At 40.5% G+C, this 21,598-nt stretch overlaps 2 protein-coding genes across 3 annotated transcripts; one reads left to right on the plus strand and one right to left on the minus strand.

The window, feature by feature from the left end:
- Positions 1-272: 272 nt before the first annotated feature.
- Positions 273-9,179, plus strand: LOC119286163 (E3 SUMO-protein ligase SIZ2-like). 2 transcript variants are annotated; one of them, XM_037565516.1, is made up of 16 exons: positions 273-484; positions 917-997; positions 1,396-1,444; positions 1,533-1,611; positions 1,705-1,864; positions 2,393-2,526; positions 2,904-2,972; positions 3,812-3,899; positions 5,313-5,388; positions 5,843-5,916; positions 6,055-6,162; positions 6,668-6,829; positions 7,184-7,288; positions 7,365-7,445; positions 7,539-8,427; positions 8,623-9,179. In XM_037565516.1, the coding sequence occupies exons 1-16, from the start codon at positions 440-442 to the stop codon at positions 8,754-8,756; spliced, it is 2,334 nt and encodes a 777-aa protein (XP_037421413.1). In that variant the 5' UTR covers positions 273-439; the 3' UTR covers positions 8,757-9,179. The 2 variants fall into 2 exon arrangements, with proteins under 2 accessions (XP_037421413.1, XP_037421414.1); XM_037565517.1 differs by having other exon boundaries at positions 7,539-7,671.
- A 198-nt stretch (positions 9,180-9,377) lies between these two features.
- Positions 9,378-10,807, minus strand: LOC119286165 (probable serine/threonine-protein kinase PBL25). Its single transcript, XM_037565518.1, has one exon. It carries the CDS (start codon positions 10,713-10,715, stop codon positions 9,510-9,512), a length of 1,206 nt encoding a protein of 401 aa, XP_037421415.1. The 5' UTR covers positions 10,716-10,807; the 3' UTR covers positions 9,378-9,509.
- Positions 10,808-21,598: the final 10,791 nt, after the last annotated feature.

Here is a 21,598-nt window from a genome sequence, read left to right on the forward strand (position 1 = left end):
CACTATACTCCTTAAATGTAGGAGTAGTACGCTTCTGAAGAGAGCAGGAACAAAGAAAGATGCCAGTGCCAGAAAATCTATCCGCCTTGTGTTCAGGAGGAAATGCATACCGGAAGGACAGGAACAGAGAGCATACGGTGGTGGGGGAGAGCGCTTTGAGATTCGAGCTAGCCCTTGCAGGGTACACGTGTCGCTTGCAGATCCGACCCCTTCCTCGCCCCACCACCAAAAAAAAGTGCAGCGCAGCAGCAAGTAACGCCCGCCGGCCCGCCGCCGCACACCAACACTACCCCTCTCCCGTGCCCTCGTGCGGCGGCGATCATTCCGGTACCTTCTCCCACCTCCCGACCCCCTTCCGTCGCCCCACCCAAACCGCTGCCGTTCCTCCCTCCTCCTTTCTCGGCCGCCCGCCCATCGGAATCCAGGAAAAACCGCCGCCATGGCGTCGGCGCCCGGCGGCGATCCAGTGCTCGCCGCCTGCAAGGTATGACACGGCGACCGTCTGTGCCCTTTCCTTCCTCTTACGTATATGCGTCTGCGCGCTCAATCTGTTGACGATGGGTTCTAAAGCCCTCTCCGATGATCCCCTCTGATAGCCTATAATTTCTGCGCTCATTTGATTAGATTTGAAATCCCTCTGTTTAATCCCCTGTTTATCCGGCTAGGGACAAAAAGCACTCTCGATTGGTCATATCAATAGCCAAAATGCGCCCCCTTTTTGCCCCCTCGCAACAGATCACCTGGTAGAACTTGTCCGTGTTTGCATTACCCTTTATGCAGAATTAATGGGGACAGTGTAGTATGAATACCCGGTCTGATGTTGGCAAGATGCTTATATCTTACAAAGCAGAGGGATGAGAATGACTATCAGTCTATCATCTGGCCTATCGAATAAATGTTTTTTTCATTTTTGTAGGACAAGCTGAAGCACTTCCGGTTAAAAGAGCTAAAGGATGTCCTGTGTAAGATTGGACTTTCAAAGCATGGAAAGAAACAGGTTTGTTCACAGCTTCTTCTTTTTTTGGTATATCTACGCTTTTTACACAATGAAATTCCAGGTATTGATTTACTATCCATTGGTCATATGCTTCTAGGCTCTCTTTATTGTTCGTAAGCACGGAATAGATTGGATTTTCATGGATTTTTTTTTCTGGAACTGATTAATTTCCATGCGTCTTGTAGTATTATATGTTACTCCCTCCGTTCACAAATATACGATGTTCTAACTTTTTTCTGAATCGGATGTATATAGACACGTTTTAGTGTGTTTGCTCACTCATTTCAGTCTGTATGTAGTCCATATTGAAATATCCAAAACAGCTTATATTTGTGAACAGAGGGAGTAGAATATTCATTTACTCCTGAACAACTTCGTTTTGGTATTTTGCTTTACAGGAACTAGTGGATAAAATTGTTGCAATATTATCCGATCAACAGGATCAAGGTACATCACAATTTTTTCTCAGTGATATTGTTAGACCAGTGTTTCTGCCAGGAGGTCCTAAGGTATCACTTCCATTTTATTTTTGTAGCCTCCAAAATTGATGGCTTACCAAACAGACTGATGGTTGGAAAAGAAACGGTAGTGAAAATAGTTGAGGACACTTTTAGGTGAGGTTGCATTTCTTCATATCATTATGTTGTGTTTCTATTATCTGGATTGAGCCTTACAAGTCTCTCTTGATTTGTGCTTACTACTTCTAGAAAAATGCGCGAGCCTGCAAATGCTGTTTCAGCTTCTGGAAACCAGAATGAGCTGGGGTACAGTGTAATGCCTATGAAAAACCCAGATGATTCTGCTCAGCTGGATATCAAGGTCCGTTGCCCCTGTGGTAGTTCCATGGCCACTGGGTCCATGATTCAGGTACAGTTCCCATGACAAGTATGATTATATGACTGCTAGGTTCTGTTATTCATCACCTCCAACTAGTTCAGTAAGATCTTTAAAATTTGTTCATTAATCCTGTTAGGCCACTGGGTCCATGATTCAGGTACAGTTCCCATGACAAGTATGATTATATGGCTGCTAGGTTCTGTTATTCATCACCTCCAACTAGTTCAATAAGATCTTTAAAATTTGTTCATTAATCCTGTTAATTTTAAGAATTGTTTGTTGAATTATCATAGCAGTTAGCTTTGGCATTTTGCATATTCTGGAACTTCAAAGCAGTGATCTTTATGTATCGTGAAACTTCAAAGGAGCTAATTGCCATCGATTACTCTCTGTTTTGTAAAAGAAGATTGCATCTACGTGTAACATCAACATTTTATGAAGTGTAACACTTAAGTGTTTCATTATTCCATAATTTAGAGATCTGTAGCATTCTGTAATTTTGTTCTTGACAGGTTTTACTGCTTCTATTTCCTTCATGTTTTGTTTGGTCCTTTTCAGTGTGATCATCCAAGATGCAGTGTATGGCAACATATTGATTGTGTCATCATACCTGAGAAGACTGCAGATACTGCTCCTCAAGAACTACCTTCCAGTTTCTATTGTGAGATGTGCCGAGTCAGCAGGGCAGACCCGTAAGTTGTTCTAACCTTCAGTTTAATAGCAAACCCTTGCTGAATGATGCATGCTCACTATTTACTTGTTTAATTAGTTTTAATTTTTGGTGATGTGCAAGTGCTATTAATCATGTGATGTTTCAGTTTATTTGTATTGGATAGTGTTCATGCATTCTATTAGTTGAATTAGATTATCTGGGTCGTCCTGTAGCATTAATTGTAATCATGTATGAAACTCTCATTACTGTGCAACTTAGAACTGATTTTCCTGCATCTCTTTTATGTCCGCTCTTTTCCCCCCGCTCTGAATGACTGCCTTTTCTGCATTTGTAGCTTAGAAGTCTTAATACTAAATGGCCGATTGTTCTGACATATTTTCCTTCTGCAATTTGCAGTTTCTGGGTCACTATTAACCACCCATTACTTCCAGTGTCAGTAGCTCCTTCGAACATAATGGCAGATGGGTAAGTCATGCATTATTTGTCTCCAAAGTACATTTTTGATTTTCACCTCCTCTACCTCCCTTTACCCGTCAATGACCAGGAGCCTCTGTGCCCTGTTGATTGGCCTTGTGGGGGAGCAAGTATTTTCCTTCATCATTCTGACCAGGAGCCTCTGTGCCCTGTTGATTGGCCTTGTGGGGGAGCAAGTATTTTCCTTCATCATTCTGTTTTATGTGCCGCGGAATATCTTCCAGAATCTCTTCAACTGTACCATGTTGCAAAATGTCTAATAAGCAAAAAATTATTGTTCTTAATTACTGTTGTAACTCCGCTGGCATCTCCTTTTTTGTAGAGCGATCTCAAATGAGTCCGGTAAAGTTTGAGTGCAAAGAAGTGATTATACCATGCCTCATCATTCATAACATGTTTATCAGGGTGCCAAAGCAAGGTCTAGAAACCATTCAGTATATCCTGTTAGGGATTTTTGTTCACCATGTGTCAGACATTATCTGCTAGTAATTACTTTGTGTTTTGTCTGCTGTGGTGATATTATTGCTTGAGCGATCTTACCTCAATACTTAGAACCCAGGTACTCGATCACATTAATTATGGATGAGAAGCGGGCTCTGTGTCTTTTTTCTTGCTTTACAACCTCAGATGGTTCTGTTCATGATTATTCCTTCGTTGTCTATAAGAAGTAAACATTATACGGTGGTTGTACATCTAATGAACATGTTGGTACCATGAGATTTGAGTAACTAGATGACCACAAATTGTTTTATGTCACTGTACAAGTTAGCTGAACCATGATACTTCTGCGATTTGCATAGTTTTTGTTTGTGATTCATGCTTATGTTCAGGTCATATACTGTACAGTATATCGAGAAAACCTTTCCGTTATCAAGAGCTAATAGGGAAATGCTACAGAAAGCTGAATATGACATTCAGGTTAATTTCGTTTCCTTCTTCGTTTCCTTGAACTATTAGGTTTGTTCATGATTTACTTTAAATAACCATTTGTATGATCATATATTATTAGATACCACCTCTGTCTCAAAGTATAAGACGTTTTTGTAGGCTAGTTTTGCCTAAAAAAATGTCTTATATTTTGAGACGGAGTTGGTGCATTGCTAAAAAGATCAAAGAGGTAATTGTGCTCCTGGTACAAGAACTTGGCTGGTGGGCTCAGTTTCATACAAAAACTTACAAAACCTACAGCGGAGGTACAATAACTTGGCCTGGACGTGCACTTGAGGTACAAATCACTCCTGTGCTGACACATGGACGCCAGCGGGGCAAAGTGCATGCGCTGGGCTGCTCAGATTCTTTGCAAAATGGCCCCTGCGAGTCTGTGAAATTTTGGTCGAGGTCCCCTGGGCACCGTAGACATCTAATTTAGGTCAGTAAAACTGACCTAATCTCAGTCATCTCACGCGCTTAGCGTTTCCGGCGGTCCATTTTCCTGATTTGGGCGTTTTTGACCATTAGATGTGCTGTCTAAGGGGTTGCTGCTCCGGGAGAAAAAACAAAGCACTCTGGTTAACTGGGCCACTTCTGCCAGCCCATTTATCTAACCGAGCATGATCCAGGAGAAGAAACTGTTCGCTCGATCGATAGAGGGAGCTCGGTCGCAGGGTCGTTGAGCAGCAGTGCTACCATTGTTGTCGGACACCGATGGGTGGAGGCGATCGAGATTAGCCATGTGTAGCGGCATCGTGTGAGATGCGTAATATGTTGATGGTTGTATCGACTGCCCATCGATTGAGCGAACAGTTTTTTCTCTTGGAATGTTCTCGGTTAGATAAATGGGCTGGCAGAAGTGGCCCAGTTAACCAGAGAGCTTCGTTTTTTCTCCTGGAGCAGCAGCTCCTTAGATGGCAGATCTAATGGCCAGAAACGCCCAAGTCAGGAAAATGGACGGCCAGAAACGCTAAGCGCGTGAGATGACTGGGTCTAGTCAGGTTTATTGTCCCAAATTAGATGTCTATGGTGCCCAGGGGACTACGGTCAAACTTTCAGACTTGCAGGGGCCATTTTGCAAAGAATCCAAGCAGCTCAGCGCATGCACTTTGCCCCATTGGCGTCCATGTGTCAGCACAGGAGCGATTTGTACCTCAAGTGCACGTCCAGGCCAAGTTATTGTAGCTCTGATGTATTGTATGGAAGCACCTGCCAAGTTCTTGTACCAGGAGCACAATTACCTCAAGATCAAATATCAATAACAAGGATATGTTTGGGACTTATGAGTTAATACATGGTGACAGTGCTCAATTTCTAGTATCTTGCGTCATCTTAGAGAATATTGGACTATGTGTATCCATTTTTGACCTTGGTTTGCTTTGCACCATTTATTTCTTGCAGGTTTGGTGTATCCTTCTCGATGACAAAGTTCCTTTCAGGATGCACTGGCCTTTACATTCTGACATGCAAATTAATGGTATTTCCATTGGCTTACCATTTGTACTGAAATACTATTGACAGGCTCTTATAGGAAATTATTTATTCAGTCAGTCAATTTGTTGTTTGTGGGATCAGTCAAATTTCAGTTTCATCTTATTTTTGTATTCAATTTTGATCGCCCTCATGCACTGATGCTATTCGCTCATTTTATGCTGCATCCCCTTAACTTATTATGAGTCTTATGTGGATGCAGGCCTGTATGCATCTATGGCTTAATGCACTTATGCATGCCACTATGTTGTCAATTTAGGAATTTAATACTTTGAGTTCTGCATCATTCCTGCCTTGTAGATATAGGTGTGATCCGAGTCTTTTCCAGCATGGTTACATGGAACATTTTGTGGCAGCTAAAAACTGTTTTTCCTCATTGAATTGTGGGTTCATTCATCTAGATCTGAACTATTCGTTTTGGAAATTATTTGTTTTCTCAGGTATTCCTGTTCGGGTTGTCAGCAGGCAAGCTACACAGCCGTTAGGGGCCAATGGTAGAGATGATGGTCTTATGGTAAGTATCTTGTTGAAATGGAGCATGCTGTTCTTTAACTTTATACCTTAACAATGATTTGCCAAAATGTGTTGATTAGTTTCATGATACATTTTCTGCATGGATGTTTGTTGATCCTACTCAATTTTTTGCTCCCAGTTAACACAGTTTTTGAAAGAAGGTCCCAATAAGATTGTTCTATCTAGAAGTGACTCTCGTGCGTTCTGTTTGGGTGTCAGAATTGCCAAGAGGAGATCTCTGGAAGAGGTAATTGCTTATGGTATACTGTGTCACATGAAAGGCAATTCAATTCCACATTTCCATTGTTGACCACGATATTCTTCAGAAATACATATTTGGCAAAAGAGGGTATTTGGATCAGGAAACACTTTAGATATCTTTTTTTTTCATAGGCACTCCCTTTTCCATCAACGCTGTAAATGTTTTGGTTTTTCTTGTTTTTAATCTTTAGTGCTTAATTATTAGGCCTCGAAGAGGGTAGCTATTTTAGGTTGATGAAATATGTCATAATTCTAATAATGCACGTTATAGAAGGGTTCCAAATCCCAGATGGTTCCTGGCCCATATTTCTTGGTTACAAGTGAACTGTGCTGTTAAAAAGTAATGTCTATACAAGCTCCAGGAAAATGCCAGAATGGTTCTTTCAGCAGTTACCGTAAGCAAGCTGCTACTTAGGAACCATCAAGTGCCTGAGATTTGGAACCCTGCTTTATTCTTTTAATTCCTCTTTTAAAATTTTGATAATGGGCAGGTCCTAAATTTGGTACCAAAGGAACAGGATGGTGAGAAGTTTGATGATGCCCTTTCTCGTGTGCGTCGCTGTGTCGGTGGGGGGACTGAGGCAGATAATGCAGACAGTGATAGTGATATTGAGGTTGTTGCTGATTCAGTCTCTGTAAATCTTCGATGCCCTGTAAGCACTCTGGCCATCAATGAGAATGTTTAGATCCATAATGATATTGCCAATCCTGCTCTTTCCCTGACATGTCTGTTGCACCTGACCTCATGTACATTGGAATATTGAATATTTAGCATTTGCCATCATACATTATTCTGTGTACCATGACACCCAAGGCTCGGTGCAATCTTCCTAGAATCACTTTGTTTATGACATTTCTAACCTAGATGCTATACAATCCCATGTTGGCAGCATCGTATTGTTTGGTTTATAGTATGTTTTGCAGACCTTGTCACAAAGTTAGCCATTTACGATCTAATGTTATGTTGTGAAAAGCACGTTCATGTAAAAGCTAATTTATGTTGACAGATGACTGGTTCAAGGATTAAGGTAGCTGGTAGGTTCAAACCCTGTGTCCACATGGGTTGTTTTGATTTAGAAGCTTTTGTGGAACTGAATCAACGTTCACGGAAGGTTTGATTACTTGCCTCGCATCATTGTTGCTTTTACCTTTTCTTTTTCTAATCAAACTAGTATTCCTTGTCTGCAGTGGCAATGCCCAATTTGCCTGAAGAACTATTCTCTGGAGAATCTAATTATTGATCCTTATTTCAATCGCATCACTTCGCTAGTGAGTCCATATTGTTAATGAAGTACATGTTTTCTCATCTCTGTTACTCCATTATGCATCTTATGCTGATTTTGTTGCGTTTTGGTGATTTAGATCAAAAGCTGTGGAGATGATATATCAGAAATCGATGTCAAGCCAGATGGTTCCTGGAGAGCTAAGGGTGGAGCTGAACTGAAGGATCTTATGCAGTGGCATTTACCAGATGGCACTCTCTGTATGTCCACAGGTACAGGACCGAAACCCAACATGGGTGTTGTAAAGCAAGAGATTAAAGAAGAATCGTTGCCTGAAAATAAGGGTTCTCGTCTAAAACTGGGAATTAGGAGAAACAACAATGGCAAATGGGAAATTAGCAAGAAAGGGGATGTTAATTTGAAACCAACTTCTTATAATGATCAGAGTAGAGACTTTGAAAATGGGAAATGTGTCACCCATACAAGCAACACTAATCATGAGGATGCTAAAGGTGGAAGTTATAATTCAGAACCGGGACAATCTGATCACCCTACGAGCAGTGTATATGATCTGAATTCTTCTCCTGGGGATGAACATGTTCCAATAGTTCTGAGCGACACAGATGATGAAAATGCTACGGTGTTGTCTCCTAGTACAGTGAATTGCGGCGCAGCAAATGACACCGGATATGAGTTTCCACCGCCCAATCCACTTGACACTTCAGGAGGCCCAGATGAAACTTCATTTTTCCTTAATGAAAACTTTGATGATCTGGGGTTGTCATTTTGGGAGTATCCTTCGACTACCCAAGATGATCCAGGAATACAAGGAACAGATAATCTGGGTGAAGTGCAAAACTACCCTGCTACCAATCTATCTCTGCACGAGCCAGTTTCTACGGTTAATTTGGGTGTGTTAGCACCAGCAGCAAACCAACCAGAATATGGGAATGATGGGAGTTTAAATAATGCCAAAAATACTTCTCAGAAAAGGAAGAACCCTGCGAATGAAATAACATCTTTAGATGGTATGATAGAAGTCACCCTGTGCTACTTAATTCTGCAGTTTATTGTGATTCTGTTCCATCCATTTGAAGTCTTTTACAAATGAATGTGGAAGCATTTTGCTTCTTTATACTTTGTGAAGACAGTGAGCAGTGGCCCATATAATCGTGCCTCTGCATTTTCACCGAAAGGTCTAACATTTGATTCCTCGTGTGCAGCTTCAGTTCTCATGAGTGGCAATGACGACGACGACTTTGCTGGGGATAGATCTGGTGGCACTTCCTCACTGTCTGGGCAGCCACGGTCAGTTCGACCAAAATCCGTACTAGCCATTGAGTCAGATTCTGATTAGCGTCCATAGTTTGGTGCCCCCGTACTACTGGTTGGTCGGCGCGGAGTGTGAGATGTATGCTGTCCGCTTGGTGGAATGGTTCCTCTGGTTTTGTTTGTGATCCAGGACTGACTGTCCCTCCATGTCTGTCTTTCCAAGAAGGATGAAAATGAACGCAGTGGTATCTATCTATATAGGAAGCAGTTTTTTTTTTTCTTTTTCTATCATTCTCCTTTAATGATTCATGGTGACCACTTTGGAGGCAGTAGAATTTAGGGAAGGGTGCAAAGCTCCTCCATTGTGCCTGCCTGTAGGCAAAAGTATGTAGCATAGCTAGCTAGCTAGCAGGAACTGAGTGTCAGTTGCTGTACATGTAGTCTCCTGTCTTTAAAGAGTTTCCTTTTGTTCAGCCTGTGGTAAGAACTAATATGCCATGCTTCGATATTTTATTTTCTGTATATGTATGTACTCCCTCCGTTTCTAAATATAAGCACTTTTAGAGATTTCAATACAGACCACATATTTAGAGCGTAGATTCACTCATTTTGCTCCGTATATAGTCTATATTGGAATCTCTAAATGATCTTATATTTCGGACCGGAGGGAGTATGTAGGAGTTTCATGGTATTTTGCAAGGTTTGCGACTTGAAATCTGAGCCGAAATCCCCTGTTTTATTATTTCATTTTGTCAAGACGCAAACCCCACAATGTAAGCCAATGCCACCAGATAGAAACCACACAATGTTAGCCAATGCCACCAGATATAGTAATATGCTAAAGTGACGTGTATCTGGGAGCAGAGGGCAAGTCGTCGTCGGCGGCGAAGCTGAGCGCCATGACGACGTCCGACATGATGGGCCTTACGGTGTCCTCCTCCTGCAAGCACATGGCCGCCACCGCCACCGCCTGCTTCACCTCCCTGCCGCTCGGCCCTTCTCCCAGGAGCGGATCCACCAGCTCGTGCATCCTCCTCTGCTCGCTGAACATGGGCGCCGCCCAGGCCACCAGGTTCTGCTCCCCAGAGGGCCTGCTGTCGTCGATGACCCGCCTGCCGGTGATGAGCTCCAGCAGCACCACGCCGAAGCTGTACACGTCCGACTTCACCGTCAGGTGCCCCGTCCTCACGTACTCCGGCGCGCAGTACCCGTACGTGCCCATCACCCTCGACGGGCCGTCCTTCTCCTCCTCCGCCTCGCCGCCCTTGCCGTTGCGGGTGATCGGTGTGGCCAGCTTGGCGAGGCCGAAGTCGGAGAGCTTGGCATTGTATCCCTCGTCGAGGAGGATGTTGGAGGACTTGAGGTCGCGGTAGATCACCGGCGGGTTGGCAGTCTCGTGGAGGAACTCCAGGCCCTGGGCGGCGTCGTGTGCGATCCTCATCCTGGTCCGCCACGGCAGAACCGGCGGTGGTGGCTTCTCTTCGCCGTCCGCTGGGACTCGGGGGAGGAAGAGGTGATTTTCGAGGGAGCCGAGCGGCATGAGTTGGTAGACGAGGAGTCGCTGGTTGCCGTCGGCGCAGTAGCCCAGGAGGCCGACGAGGTTGGGGTGGGTTAGGAGGCTGCTCAGCACCAGCACCTCCACGAGGAACTCGTGGTCGCCCTGGAACCCCGTGCGGTCGAGCTGCTTGACGGCCACCGCCAACGAGCCGATGAGGCCTCTGTAGACGCGGCCGAAGCCGCCCTCGCCGATGAGGTTGGCATGGCTGAAGCAGTCCGTGGCGGCGGCGAGCTCAGGGAAGGTGAAGGAGCGCGCCGAGACGATGCTGTGGTTGTAGTTGGGGACGTCGACGGAGTGGCGGCCGAAGCTGGCTCGTGCCGACGAGGACGCGGTGAGCGAGGTGCCCGAGCGGATGAACCGTTTCCGAGACGGTGCGGCATCGGGGCAATGCTTCTTCCTGAAAGTGGCGCTCCTCCCGGGCCTGGGCTTCCTCTCCTCGTCCATGACGGTGCCGTCGTGCGGGAAACAACGGAGCCAGCTCAACATCTTGTAGTGCTTGCCGGCCGGCCGGCCGGGAGCCCGGCCGGGAGTAGGAATGAGTGATCAGGAAGCAATGGAGGCAGGGCGATTTGGCTCGCCGGACGCATGCGAAATGCACAGCCTTTAATTTCGAGGGGTGGCCGGCTGGCCGTCCATGGTGACCGCGGTTTTGAATGCATACTGCCTATTCATGGCAAGCGCCCCGCTGTTCGTTGCTTACTTGTAAATTCGAGCTATTCCTGCTTTTCTTTTCCTTTTCTTTTTTCTTTTTGCGGGGAAGACTTCTAATCTATTCAGGGATCACCTATGTGTCACGTGCCTGAAAATGCATATTATCCAATCAGCTTGCTAAATTTGTCATTTGTGCATGCGCACACACTATGCATGTGGATGTAAAACTTTTCTTAACAAGTATATTTGCTTGCACACGCATACACTATACTTGTACAAATTAATGAGAGGAGAAAAGAGGGAATTAAAACATTGATTCTGGTTTTTTATTTTAGCAACCATTATGCTATTTTTAAAATTAAGACCACACAATAAATTACATTGGTCATACCGTATTTCCATAACATTCTTACACTACGGGCTATAATATGTGGAATTAAGATCAACAAAACGACCTGGTTAAACAAAATTTGTTGTATTAAAAAAAGCTTAAACTTAAACAAATAAAAAAATACCAAAATAAACAAAAAAAATCTAAGGTAGAATGAATTATGGGCATTGGTATTACTCTAAAGAAGAAAGAACATGAAAGAAAAAACTTGGCATTGTGAATGTCAGTAATTTTTTTATAAGCTTGATTTTTTTTACTTAAGACAAATATGGGTAGGAAAAAAGGGTGGTATTATGCAAATATGCCTAAGATGGACAATAATAAAGACTTGTTGTCAAACTTTTTTTTCATATAGAGAGGATTCAAAATATATTAAAACATTGCACATAAAATGTTCAAACCTTGCACAATTCAGTATTGTGAAACAACAAGTGTAAACTAGTGCAAGAACAAGTGTAAACTTGCACACAAAAGTGTGAACTAAAACACCTATTATACTCTTTTATTTCAACAACCATTACGTTGATTTTTTTAATTCAAACCACAAAAAATACATTGGTCATATCGGACTTATACAATATTCTTACACCACGTGCTTTGAGGTGTGGAATTAAGATCAACACAATGACCTGCTTAAAGAAAATATGTTGCTAGTAAAAATTTTAAAAAATATTAAAGATTTAACAAATACAACGTAAAAACAAAACAAAAAATTCTAACGAAGAATGAATTAGGTGCATTGGTATTACTCTAAAGAAGAAAGAAAATGAAAGAAAACTTGGTATTGTGAATGTCAATATTCTTTTCTATAAGGTCGATATAATTTTAAAATGTTTGACTTAAGATAGAATATGGGTAGTAAAAAGAAAAGGAAGGAGAGTATTATGCAAATAGGGAGCTCCTAGTCGGCGCCTTCTGCGCCGATTAGGATAACTGGCACCTGCAGCGGTCGCTTCTTGGGCTGATTCTTTGTTCGGCCCAAGTTCCAGCGCGCTAGTTCACTGTTTCTGCGGGTTCCTAGCTGACTGTTTCGACTGTTTCTGCGCTAGTTCACTGTGTCGCCAATACAGTTTGAACTGGAAATTTATCTCAAACTATGTTCGATAGGAAAATATGCTTGAACCAAAAATGGTATGAACTTTCTTAACAATAGAAAATCTCCATAAAATCACAGAAAGCTGGTGAATGAATTCTTTCAGAATTTGGAAGTGGCTTCCACTAGTTTAGTTCTTTGAAAGGAAATTTTATTCTAGGAGTACAACTGAATTAAAAAATATACAATCACTTCTCCATAATTAAATTCATACTGGCAGGGGTTGTATTACTTAGAACAACTAAACTAGTGGAAGCCAGAAACAACTTAAGAATGGCTGGTCTTGACCCTTGTTTCCACATTTAAATGTGAAGCTCGTCGAAATCTGATCTGAACCATTTTACACCCTCAAGTGGTCCTGAAAAAAAATTAAAAACAAAGTACATTTATTTTGTTAATATAAATATAAATTTGTATGTACATTTTCTCTTTAATAAATTATGGACTAGATCATGCGAAATAGTGTACTACTTTTGAATCACAGATTTCTTTTAGATTATACCTTTCAGCAGTTCATCCTCTTGATTGTGAAATGTCCTTTTATTTGAAAGACAAGAAACCCTGTATAATAAAAGCAAAAAAGATTCATTGAATTTTTTGGTATATACTTCCCTTAGTAAGAATGTTACTGTAAGACAATATGGAATTCAGGGAGGTGTTTATAACTTACGTGGTTTTGAAGAAATGACCTCACGACTGGTAGTTGGACCTCGCTGCTTTGGTAGGTTGCAATCTCGTACAAAAATATTTCACGCATAGCTTGGAGATCAAGTTGTTTTGCACAGTTGTGATGATCATCTGATTATTTTTTCTTCTATGAAATGAAAGAATTGCAATTAGAATATGTTGTTTAGAAGATAAGAAACTCTTACAGTAGAGAATCCAAGAACTCCCATGCCATGATATGTTTTTAGTATTTGAAGAAGGAAAAAAGACATGTGTCGTACCTGCATTGATGAAACCATGTTAACTAGCATGTTAGAATCAAATCCAGTTAAAAAAACAAATAATCCATAACTTCAAAATTTATTTGGCTGTGATGTGGATGAATTGGAGGAAAAACTGTTAGTGACATAAGTAGTGAAACTGCTTAACCTGAAATTAGTTCTAGGAATTGCAATGAATCTGTAGTCAAAGTCTTTGATGTTGAATGCATTTCAGTTAGGGTAGGTGAGTGCAAACAGTGACTTGAAATTGTAACAGACAGTGCTTATTATAGTTGTGAATCTGTCTTGTCCAGACCCATCAGGATTCATAATATCAAAAAATCTTCCACTCTCTAGGTTTGCTGTTATTAGAATCCATTGCTTATCATTGAAGCAAGGTAAGTGGACCAGTGAAAATTCAAAGTAGGTTAGTTCTGGTCAGAAATTTCCAGTTGAAGAACTTAGTAAGAGAAAATTTTCTTAAAAGAAAAGGTACTAACAAAATTTGCTATTTCCAATCTAAAGCCAACTCTTGCTTCACTTTAAATGTCTCTGCATATTGGGTCTGAATGATTAAACATAGGCCTCATGAGTATTGCCTGATAATTACAGACAAGAGAAATTTTTGGTTGGTGAAACTAGCAGATGTTAGCACAGAAGAACATTCGAAGTCAGAGAAAGAAAAAGAAGTAAATGTATCGTACCATATCTTCTCTTTGGACAATGTGCCTAATAACATCAATATTTGGTATTAGGCCTTGCCTACCACAGATTAGTTGGTTAGTATTGAGCATCTTTGAGTAACAATCCAGAGAGTGTGGATTCATCCAGCAACCAGGTCTTAAGGAAATAGTTAAGGTTTTCTGGTCAACCCATACTTCATTCACTTGGAATATTCTTTGGCTGTTGTTTTGGAACCAATGTTAGAAACTTTCAACTAGAAGTTAATAAAAAATAATGTGAGAACAAAGAAATGGTTTGTATGGTAGAGTTTTATGAAAACTTTGACTGTTTTGTACAGCTAAAAGGAATGGACTTTGAAAAAAAAAACCTTTAGTCCAGAACTGGAAGAGCTGCAGTCATTGTCTTGTAGGATTCTATTTGCACTCGTGTTGAGAAGATAACTTGTTGGAACTGCAAATAGTTGGGCTGCTGAACAATTTTTGCAGAAGATAAGTTTTGAAACGGCTTCTTTCTTGCCTCTATCTGATTCCTTTTGGATTTAGCTTCAAATTCTTCCATGAGTTTGAGCAACGTTGGATCGTTAAGTGGAGTTCCAAAAGAAATTTCTGGCTGCGGAGTGTTAATCTTGAAAGGCATTAGTGGACTATTCCTATACAGGAATGGAGTATTAGAATTGAATAACCTAGGATATGAATGAGTCTCAGGTTTGACAAGTTTGGATGAAGAACCCACATGAGAGTAGGTGCTTGTTTGATAAGAAGTCATACAGGGCGGGACTGTATCTTGTAGTGCATTGGTTATTGCAATGAAACTTGGCATGTCATCTTCAGTGTAGTTTGCTAGGAAAGAATTAGGTGGAGCTGCTGGTTGAGACACTTGACTAGATGGGAGATTGGTTTCACATTTTTTGCAAGTGTTTGATGGTAGGGATGTGAATAAATGAGAATTGACTTGTCTTCTAATGCTTCTAGTTCGACTTGATGTGGTGCACAGTAGAAAGAGTCTCCTGGCATTAAGACAAGAAAAAAAAATTATGTCACTATGAACATTAAAATATAAAAAGGAAGAGAAAATAAAAATTAAGAAAGAAGAAAAATAAATTGAAAGTACCTGTGGCACTTGAATCAGATGAGATAAATTTCCAGTGAGTAGAGCTAAATTCTCTTGTCTCCAATTACGATTTATTGTTGAATTCAAGTCTTCCCATTTTGGTTTGTTTCTAAGAGAATCCAGGGTAACTGGTATTTATATAATGAATAAACAGAAAAATGAAAAGTTATTGACTAATAATAAGAAAGAACTGGAGATATTGTAAGTAGTTTAAATATGCAAAAAATAGTTATGAACTGCAAATACAGAAAAGTGGTGAATACAACTAGACAGAACAAAAGCTTTATTGTATAAAAAGCCATATTACCTTCTTTAGGAGAAATGACAGTATAGGTAAAGTTTGCATTAATTTGATCTCTGCTGAGAACTTCTAGAACCGCTAAATCTTTGGAACTTGGAGATCCAAGAGATATTGGAGGGGCAAAATTTATTTGCTCATCAATAAGCAGGCGTTCAAAGAAATTTAGAATCATTGAATCAATTAGTTCTCGAGTATTTTCTGAATCAAATCTTGGAGGATATGAATGAGGGCCAGGAAAATCCAAGAAATCAAATGAATACATGAATGAGTCCAAGTGTGGATGTTTCTGCATTAGACTGATGGGTATCAAGGGACCAGTTGAATCAATGTTACTTACAACATTACCCAAGTGCACTCCTGAAAGAGCTGGAACTGTAGAAGGTTGATATTCATGTTGATCTTCATAAGGAGAACTTGAGGGTAATAAACTGAGAACATCGTCAACATAAGATTGCAGTGTTGGAATAGAGTTTGTTAAAATGTTTGCCAAAATTTCTGACTGGTACACTGAAGCTTAATCTTTTCTTGATTTGAAGAAAATGAGAATTGAAAATGAATGAAGTGAGCTCGAAGCAACCATAAAAAATAGGTGAACATACTAGTTTGAAAGTAAAAGACAAGTATTCTTGCTACTGTATTAGATTTGCAAACCTGTATGTTGTGAATCAAGGGCAGTTTGCTATTGATTTAGTGCAAAATTGATTCAGGTAATTGCATAGGTGACTCATCAAAAGAATCAGCGAATGGAGTTGCTGTTATGTGCTTCATCTGTTTTTGTTTGGAGGAAAAGTATGAAAGTGTATATTCAACTCAATAAATTTCATGAGGAAAAGAGTACTATTAAAACAAAGTTAATCTTCATATATGTGTCTTTTGTACTTACTTCAAGCCTGCCAAACTCAAGATTCACTCCATGATTTGTGTCTAGAGCGATGAATGATCTGAGCATTGTTGCTGACCACAAAGGAAGTCTTGGGAACATATTGATTGAAATCTTGTAGTCAGAAGTGATCAAGAATTCAAAATGTGCAATCAGCCAAAGTTTGCCAAAAAATATGGAAGGAAATCAAAGTCAGTTAAAAATTGTCTTTGACATGATCTAGAGTGAAAAAGAAGTTGAAATTCTAATAATTCCTTACCACTAACAGTACTTTGCAACCTCATGCTAGATTTGACCTCTTCTTTCCAAGACTTGACTGCATTTTTGCAATCTCATGAACCAAGAATGACAGGGTGAAGAGGCACCAATTGTATTTTGGAACTGACTCAATATTGACCAACACATTGTAGTATTTTTTTGCTTAGAAGTCCCTTTGAACTCGGTGCAATTAGAATGGAAAGTACAAGGAGCATGAAAATCCTAGAGAAAGCTTCTTCTGATATGTTTTCAGATAGCATTAACAGCAAGTGTTCTGGGTTTGGTTTTGTTGTTTCAAGAAATGTGTTCATGAAATCAACAATTTGTTTCAAAGGCTTTGTTTGTATTGGAAAACCCCCACATGGAATGCCTAGGATTTTGTGTACATATGATTTCGTCAAATGGAACTTGAAACCATTTCTTAGTTCAGTTCTGCAAGTAGTTGTGAACTGCATTCCTAACCATTCAAATATATCATCCAATATGCAGTTGCATGATATATGAAGCAAAGAACTGAACCCAAGTTTACGAACTATCAACTTCTGCTCCTCATTTAGTTTAGATATAAACTTGATTAGCATACTGATATGGTTAATTTCGGTGACCTGGTGGACGGACTGAATGAATTAGAATTGGGAAAAACAAGAACATGTTATAGTTCAAGTGTGGAATTTAGGGGAGAAAGAACAGTTGAATTAAATTTAGTTTTGGGGGATATGATTTTTGTGCTTACTTTTAATATCTTTGGTGCATTTTTCTCATTTAATTGAGTGTCAAGGTGCTGCTGGTTGCTCCTCTTGTTGATGAAGCTTTGATCTACAGAACCCATCTGCACATAACAACACAGAAGTTATAGCAAGAGTAATGCCATGACTACCACTCTATCAAGAAACAACCATTTTAAAAACCATTTTACTAAGTATAGTTTTAAAATAAAGCGTATTAGGATGAAATTATACAAGACTCAACGCTGGTAAGAAGAAGAGAACAGTAGCATTGTCATGGCCACACAGAGAAACATAGTGTATATAATGACCAATGGCTATATCAACAAGACTTGTCCATTGCGATTCAATTTTGAAATTTTAACTCTGTTTTAATGTTGAACAATTAATTAAAAAGTTTTCACACGGAAATGGAGCTGCAAGGCCAGAGGGCATCACCACAAACAGTAGGGGGGATAGATAACAAAAAGAGACTAGCATTTTGATTATCGCTACATATGAAAAAGTTGTATTGAAAATAAAAATGCAATGCTGTGCCTGAATCACATTTGATTGCTAGGACTGATAGTAGCTAAAATTCAGAATTTCACATGTAAAAAATGCTGCTCTAGTTTAGTGAGATTTGTCAGTTGTGATGCACATGCTCTGGTGTATTACATACAAGAAAATTTATGTTTGTTGTTTCCAAAAATAATAGTCATATAACAGCTCAAATCAAAATGCAATTCCTACATCAACTGTCACCAACAGAAAAATATTGGCTGTAGAAATTTCTATATGTGCACTGATAAGCAAAATAGAGAATGCAAAAGGATGACTCAACAATTGCCAGAGGTGCAGTCACCAGAAAACTATTTCTACACCTGCTGTCATGTTGCACGACTGTGTTGTCGGAAGGTAGCAGACCATCCGAAACGAGTTCCCATGGCAGGATTCAGTGCACTAGGGATAGATCTATAAAAGATTCAGTGCACTAGGCTAAGATTTTGACACTAGGTTAATCAATTTAATTATCTGACCAAAAACAACAGTAGGAACCTAGTCGTAGAATCGAAGTACTCCCTAAGATTTAGTAGATCCACCGTGTCTGAGGGATTTGTGGATGAAAAGCTCAGGCTAGGGTTCTAGTTTCGCTAGAGGTACGATCTAGAAGCTACGAAACGAGAGAGAAAAGAGATTTCGAAGGGCAAACCTGCGTTGATCTTGGCAGAGAGTGATTTCCCGACAGGGGATCCAGGAGAGAGTCGCCAGTCGTCGGAGCAAGAGATAAAGAAGAGTGGAAGAGAAATGGGGAATTTTCCTGCCCATGGTGTGTTTTTGACAAATAAACCCCTTTGTTCAAGCACGTTGCCAGTGCTTTCTGAAAAACACCTTGCGGCAGTGTTGAATTAATTTTTAGGTCCCTATAGAAATTAGTCAGGGCCCGCAAGTAAGTGACTTGGGAGAAAAAGACACTAAACGAAAGAAAACAGGGGATTTGTTCTAGATACCTCTCAACCCTCTCGATCAGTCTCGAAGGGGAGGAATTGGAGGGGCAGATGGCAGCAATGGAGCCGCCGGCGGTGGCACAAATTTCTGGTGGAGTTGTATTCGGCGTGGATGGGAGGACATCAAATCCACCAGTATTGGCGTCCATGCCAATCGAAAACCTACGTGCTACGAGCCGATCGTCCAGATCCCAGGTTCTATTCTTCATCTGCCTTGTTCTTTTGTCAGATATAAAAAGTGCATCTGTAAACTGTCTAGATTATATAGACTAATGTAGTGGCAGTTGAGGGCAAATTATTGTTCTAAAACTCTACTATTGTTATATGCTGAATTCTGTGATGCATCTAAAAAGATGTGTATATTTGTGGCTACCTAGTGTAGGGTCAGACAGTGCATCATGAGATCAACAAACTCCTTAAACAGATGCGATGTCTTGTAAACATACAAAGATGAAAGAAGTAGTAGATCGTTGTGGAGGACAGTGATATTTTGTGATGCTATTTGCCTCATAAATTGTCAGTTTGCTTTAGATAATAGCACCAACACATGAGCGACCTTCAAACATGTGTGTTATAATGAATGCAGAGTTAAGATTAGTTTCAATTAATCAGTTAGCCAAATTATAAAAAATGTACTGCTATGTAGCACCGTTTGTACTCTGTAATTCAAAAATCAAGGAAAAAATTCTGGTTTCACTTTGCTTTGGAAAGGAAAATCATTATTTGGTGAATTTGGAATTGAACAAACTATGTTGTTACTTTGTTCAATTTAGTTTGTGGCCATGAAACAAAGTAACCATTAGTAATTTTCCTAGTGTGTAGTCTTTTACATGTCTGATAATCCCCAAGTGCAGGGAATCATCATAGCAATTCCCAATGGTGGAAGTGATAAGTATGGAGTGTCGAACCCACAAGGAGCTAAAGGTAAGATCAATATTCTCTCAAGTCCTATCTGCCACTGATACGACTCTACGTACACCGAACGTTTGCTTCCAACTAGCAACGAGAAATAAAACTACGTTGTGGGTATGAAGAGGATAACTTTATATGATATCGGAGAGCTAAAATATGAAAGTAGGTGCTGTTATCATAAAGTTAGAATATGTTACTAAATATTATAAATAGCGAGTGTGGAATAAGGATGGATCAGTGTGCGGAATTGTCCTAGGCAATTGTTAACAAGACCGGTAATCACTATTGTAGTTTCATATGAGGGAGAGGCATAAGCTAACATACTTTCTCTTCTTGGATCATATGCACTTATGATTGGAACTCTAGCAAGCAACCGCAACTACTAAAGATCATTAAGGTAAAACCCAACCATAGCATTAAAGTATCAAGTCCTCTTTATTCCCATACGCCATGTCCCGCTTATCTGTGTTTGTGTTTCGTTCACTCACGCAACACAAACAATAAGAAAACCATGGACATATTGCAACACCCTACAGCGGGAATCCCTCACGCTTGCACGACACGGAGGGCACCATAGGACAACACCAAAGTAAAACATACAACTCATACCAATCTAGATCATCAATCAACCCAAAGACGAAGGATATATACTCAAAACATCATAGGATGACAACACATCATTGGATCATAATATGTGGCATAAAGCACCATGTTCAAGTAGGGATTACAGCAGGGTGCGGGAGAGTGGACCGCATAAAAGAGATGAGGATGGTGATGATGATGGTGATGTTGATGAAGACGATCACCGCGGCAATGATTCCTCTCCCGATGGCACTCCGGTGCCACCGAGAGAGAGGAGGAGAGGTTCTCCCCCTTGTGCTTCCTCCTACATGGCCTCCCCCTGGATGGGGAGAGGTTCTCCCTCTGGTCCTTGGCCTTCATGGTGACGATGGCCCCTCCGGGATCCTCTTCCATAGCCTCTGGTGATGATGGCCCCCTCTGGCAGGGTGCCGGAGAGGGACTAGATTGATTTCTCATGGCTACAGAGGCTTGTGGCGGCAGAACTTCTGATCTCTAGTTTAATTTCTAGAGGTTTCTGTATATATAAGAGGTTTTGGTGTCGAGAACAAGTCAGGGGGTCTCCGGGCTGTCCACGAGGTAGGGGGCACGCCTCCCACCCTCGTGGGCAGCCCGGGACTCTTCTAGCCCAACTCTTTTACTCCATGGCCTTCTCCTGGTCCAAAAATAAGCTTCGTCAAGTTTCAGGTCAATTAGACTCCGTTTGGTTTTCCTTTTCTGCGATACTCTAAAACAAGGGAAAAACAGAAACTGGCACTGGGCTCTAGGTTAATAGGTTAGTCCCAAAAATCATATAAAATAGCATATGAATGCATATAAAACATCCTATGTTGATAATATAATAGCATGAATACTTCATAAATTATAGATACGTTGGAGACGTATCAGCATCCCCAAGCTTAATTCCTGCTCGTCCTCGAGTAGGTAAATGATAAAAGAAATAATTTATGAAGTGTGAATGCTAGCAAGTGCATAAGTTTCATCAATGATAGTTCCAATCACGTTTTCTAGCATCATTATATATCATAACAGTAGATCATCTTCATAAAACTTTTCATGATCAAGTAACAAGTTGTTCACATGTTAAAGTATAGATCGTAAACTTTCTTGAAACTAAAAAACTATATTCTCAGTCATCAAACAGTTACAATTCATCTTATTTTCAGGAAGGGTCTATGTCAGAGCTTTGATTTAGCAAACTCCACATACTCAACTATCATTTAATCTTTCACAATTGCTAACACTTATGTGATATTTATGGGTTCCAAGTTTTAATCGGACACAAAGAAAGATAGGGGCTTGTAGATTCGCCTCCCAACCTTTTACCTCAAGGGTAATGTCAACAATAATAGTTCATGATAACTTACATCCA

Source organism: Triticum dicoccoides, chromosome 4A (genome assembly GCF_002162155.2).
Source record: "Triticum dicoccoides isolate Atlit2015 ecotype Zavitan chromosome 4A, WEW_v2.0, whole genome shotgun sequence".
NCBI lineage: Eukaryota > Viridiplantae > Streptophyta > Magnoliopsida > Poales > Poaceae > Triticum > Triticum dicoccoides.

What these genes read in the sequence shown, in the direction of transcription:
- LOC119286163 (XM_037565516.1), top strand. Translation starts at nt 440, where the DNA reads ATGGCGTCGGCGCCCGGCGGCGATCCAGTGCTCGCCGCCTGCAAG. An exon ending in GTAGAGATGATGGTCTTATG is followed by an intron (nt 5,917 to 6,054) that starts GTAAGTATCTTG and finishes TTTTGCTCCCAG; the next exon opens with TTAACACAGTTTTTGAAAGA. An exon ending in AGAGGAGATCTCTGGAAGAG is followed by an intron (nt 6,163 to 6,667) that starts GTAATTGCTTAT and finishes GATAATGGGCAG; the next exon opens with GTCCTAAATTTGGTACCAAA.
- LOC119286165 (XM_037565518.1), bottom strand. Translation starts at nt 10,715, where the DNA reads ATGTTGAGCTGGCTCCGTTGTTTCCCGCACGACGGCACCGTCATGGAC.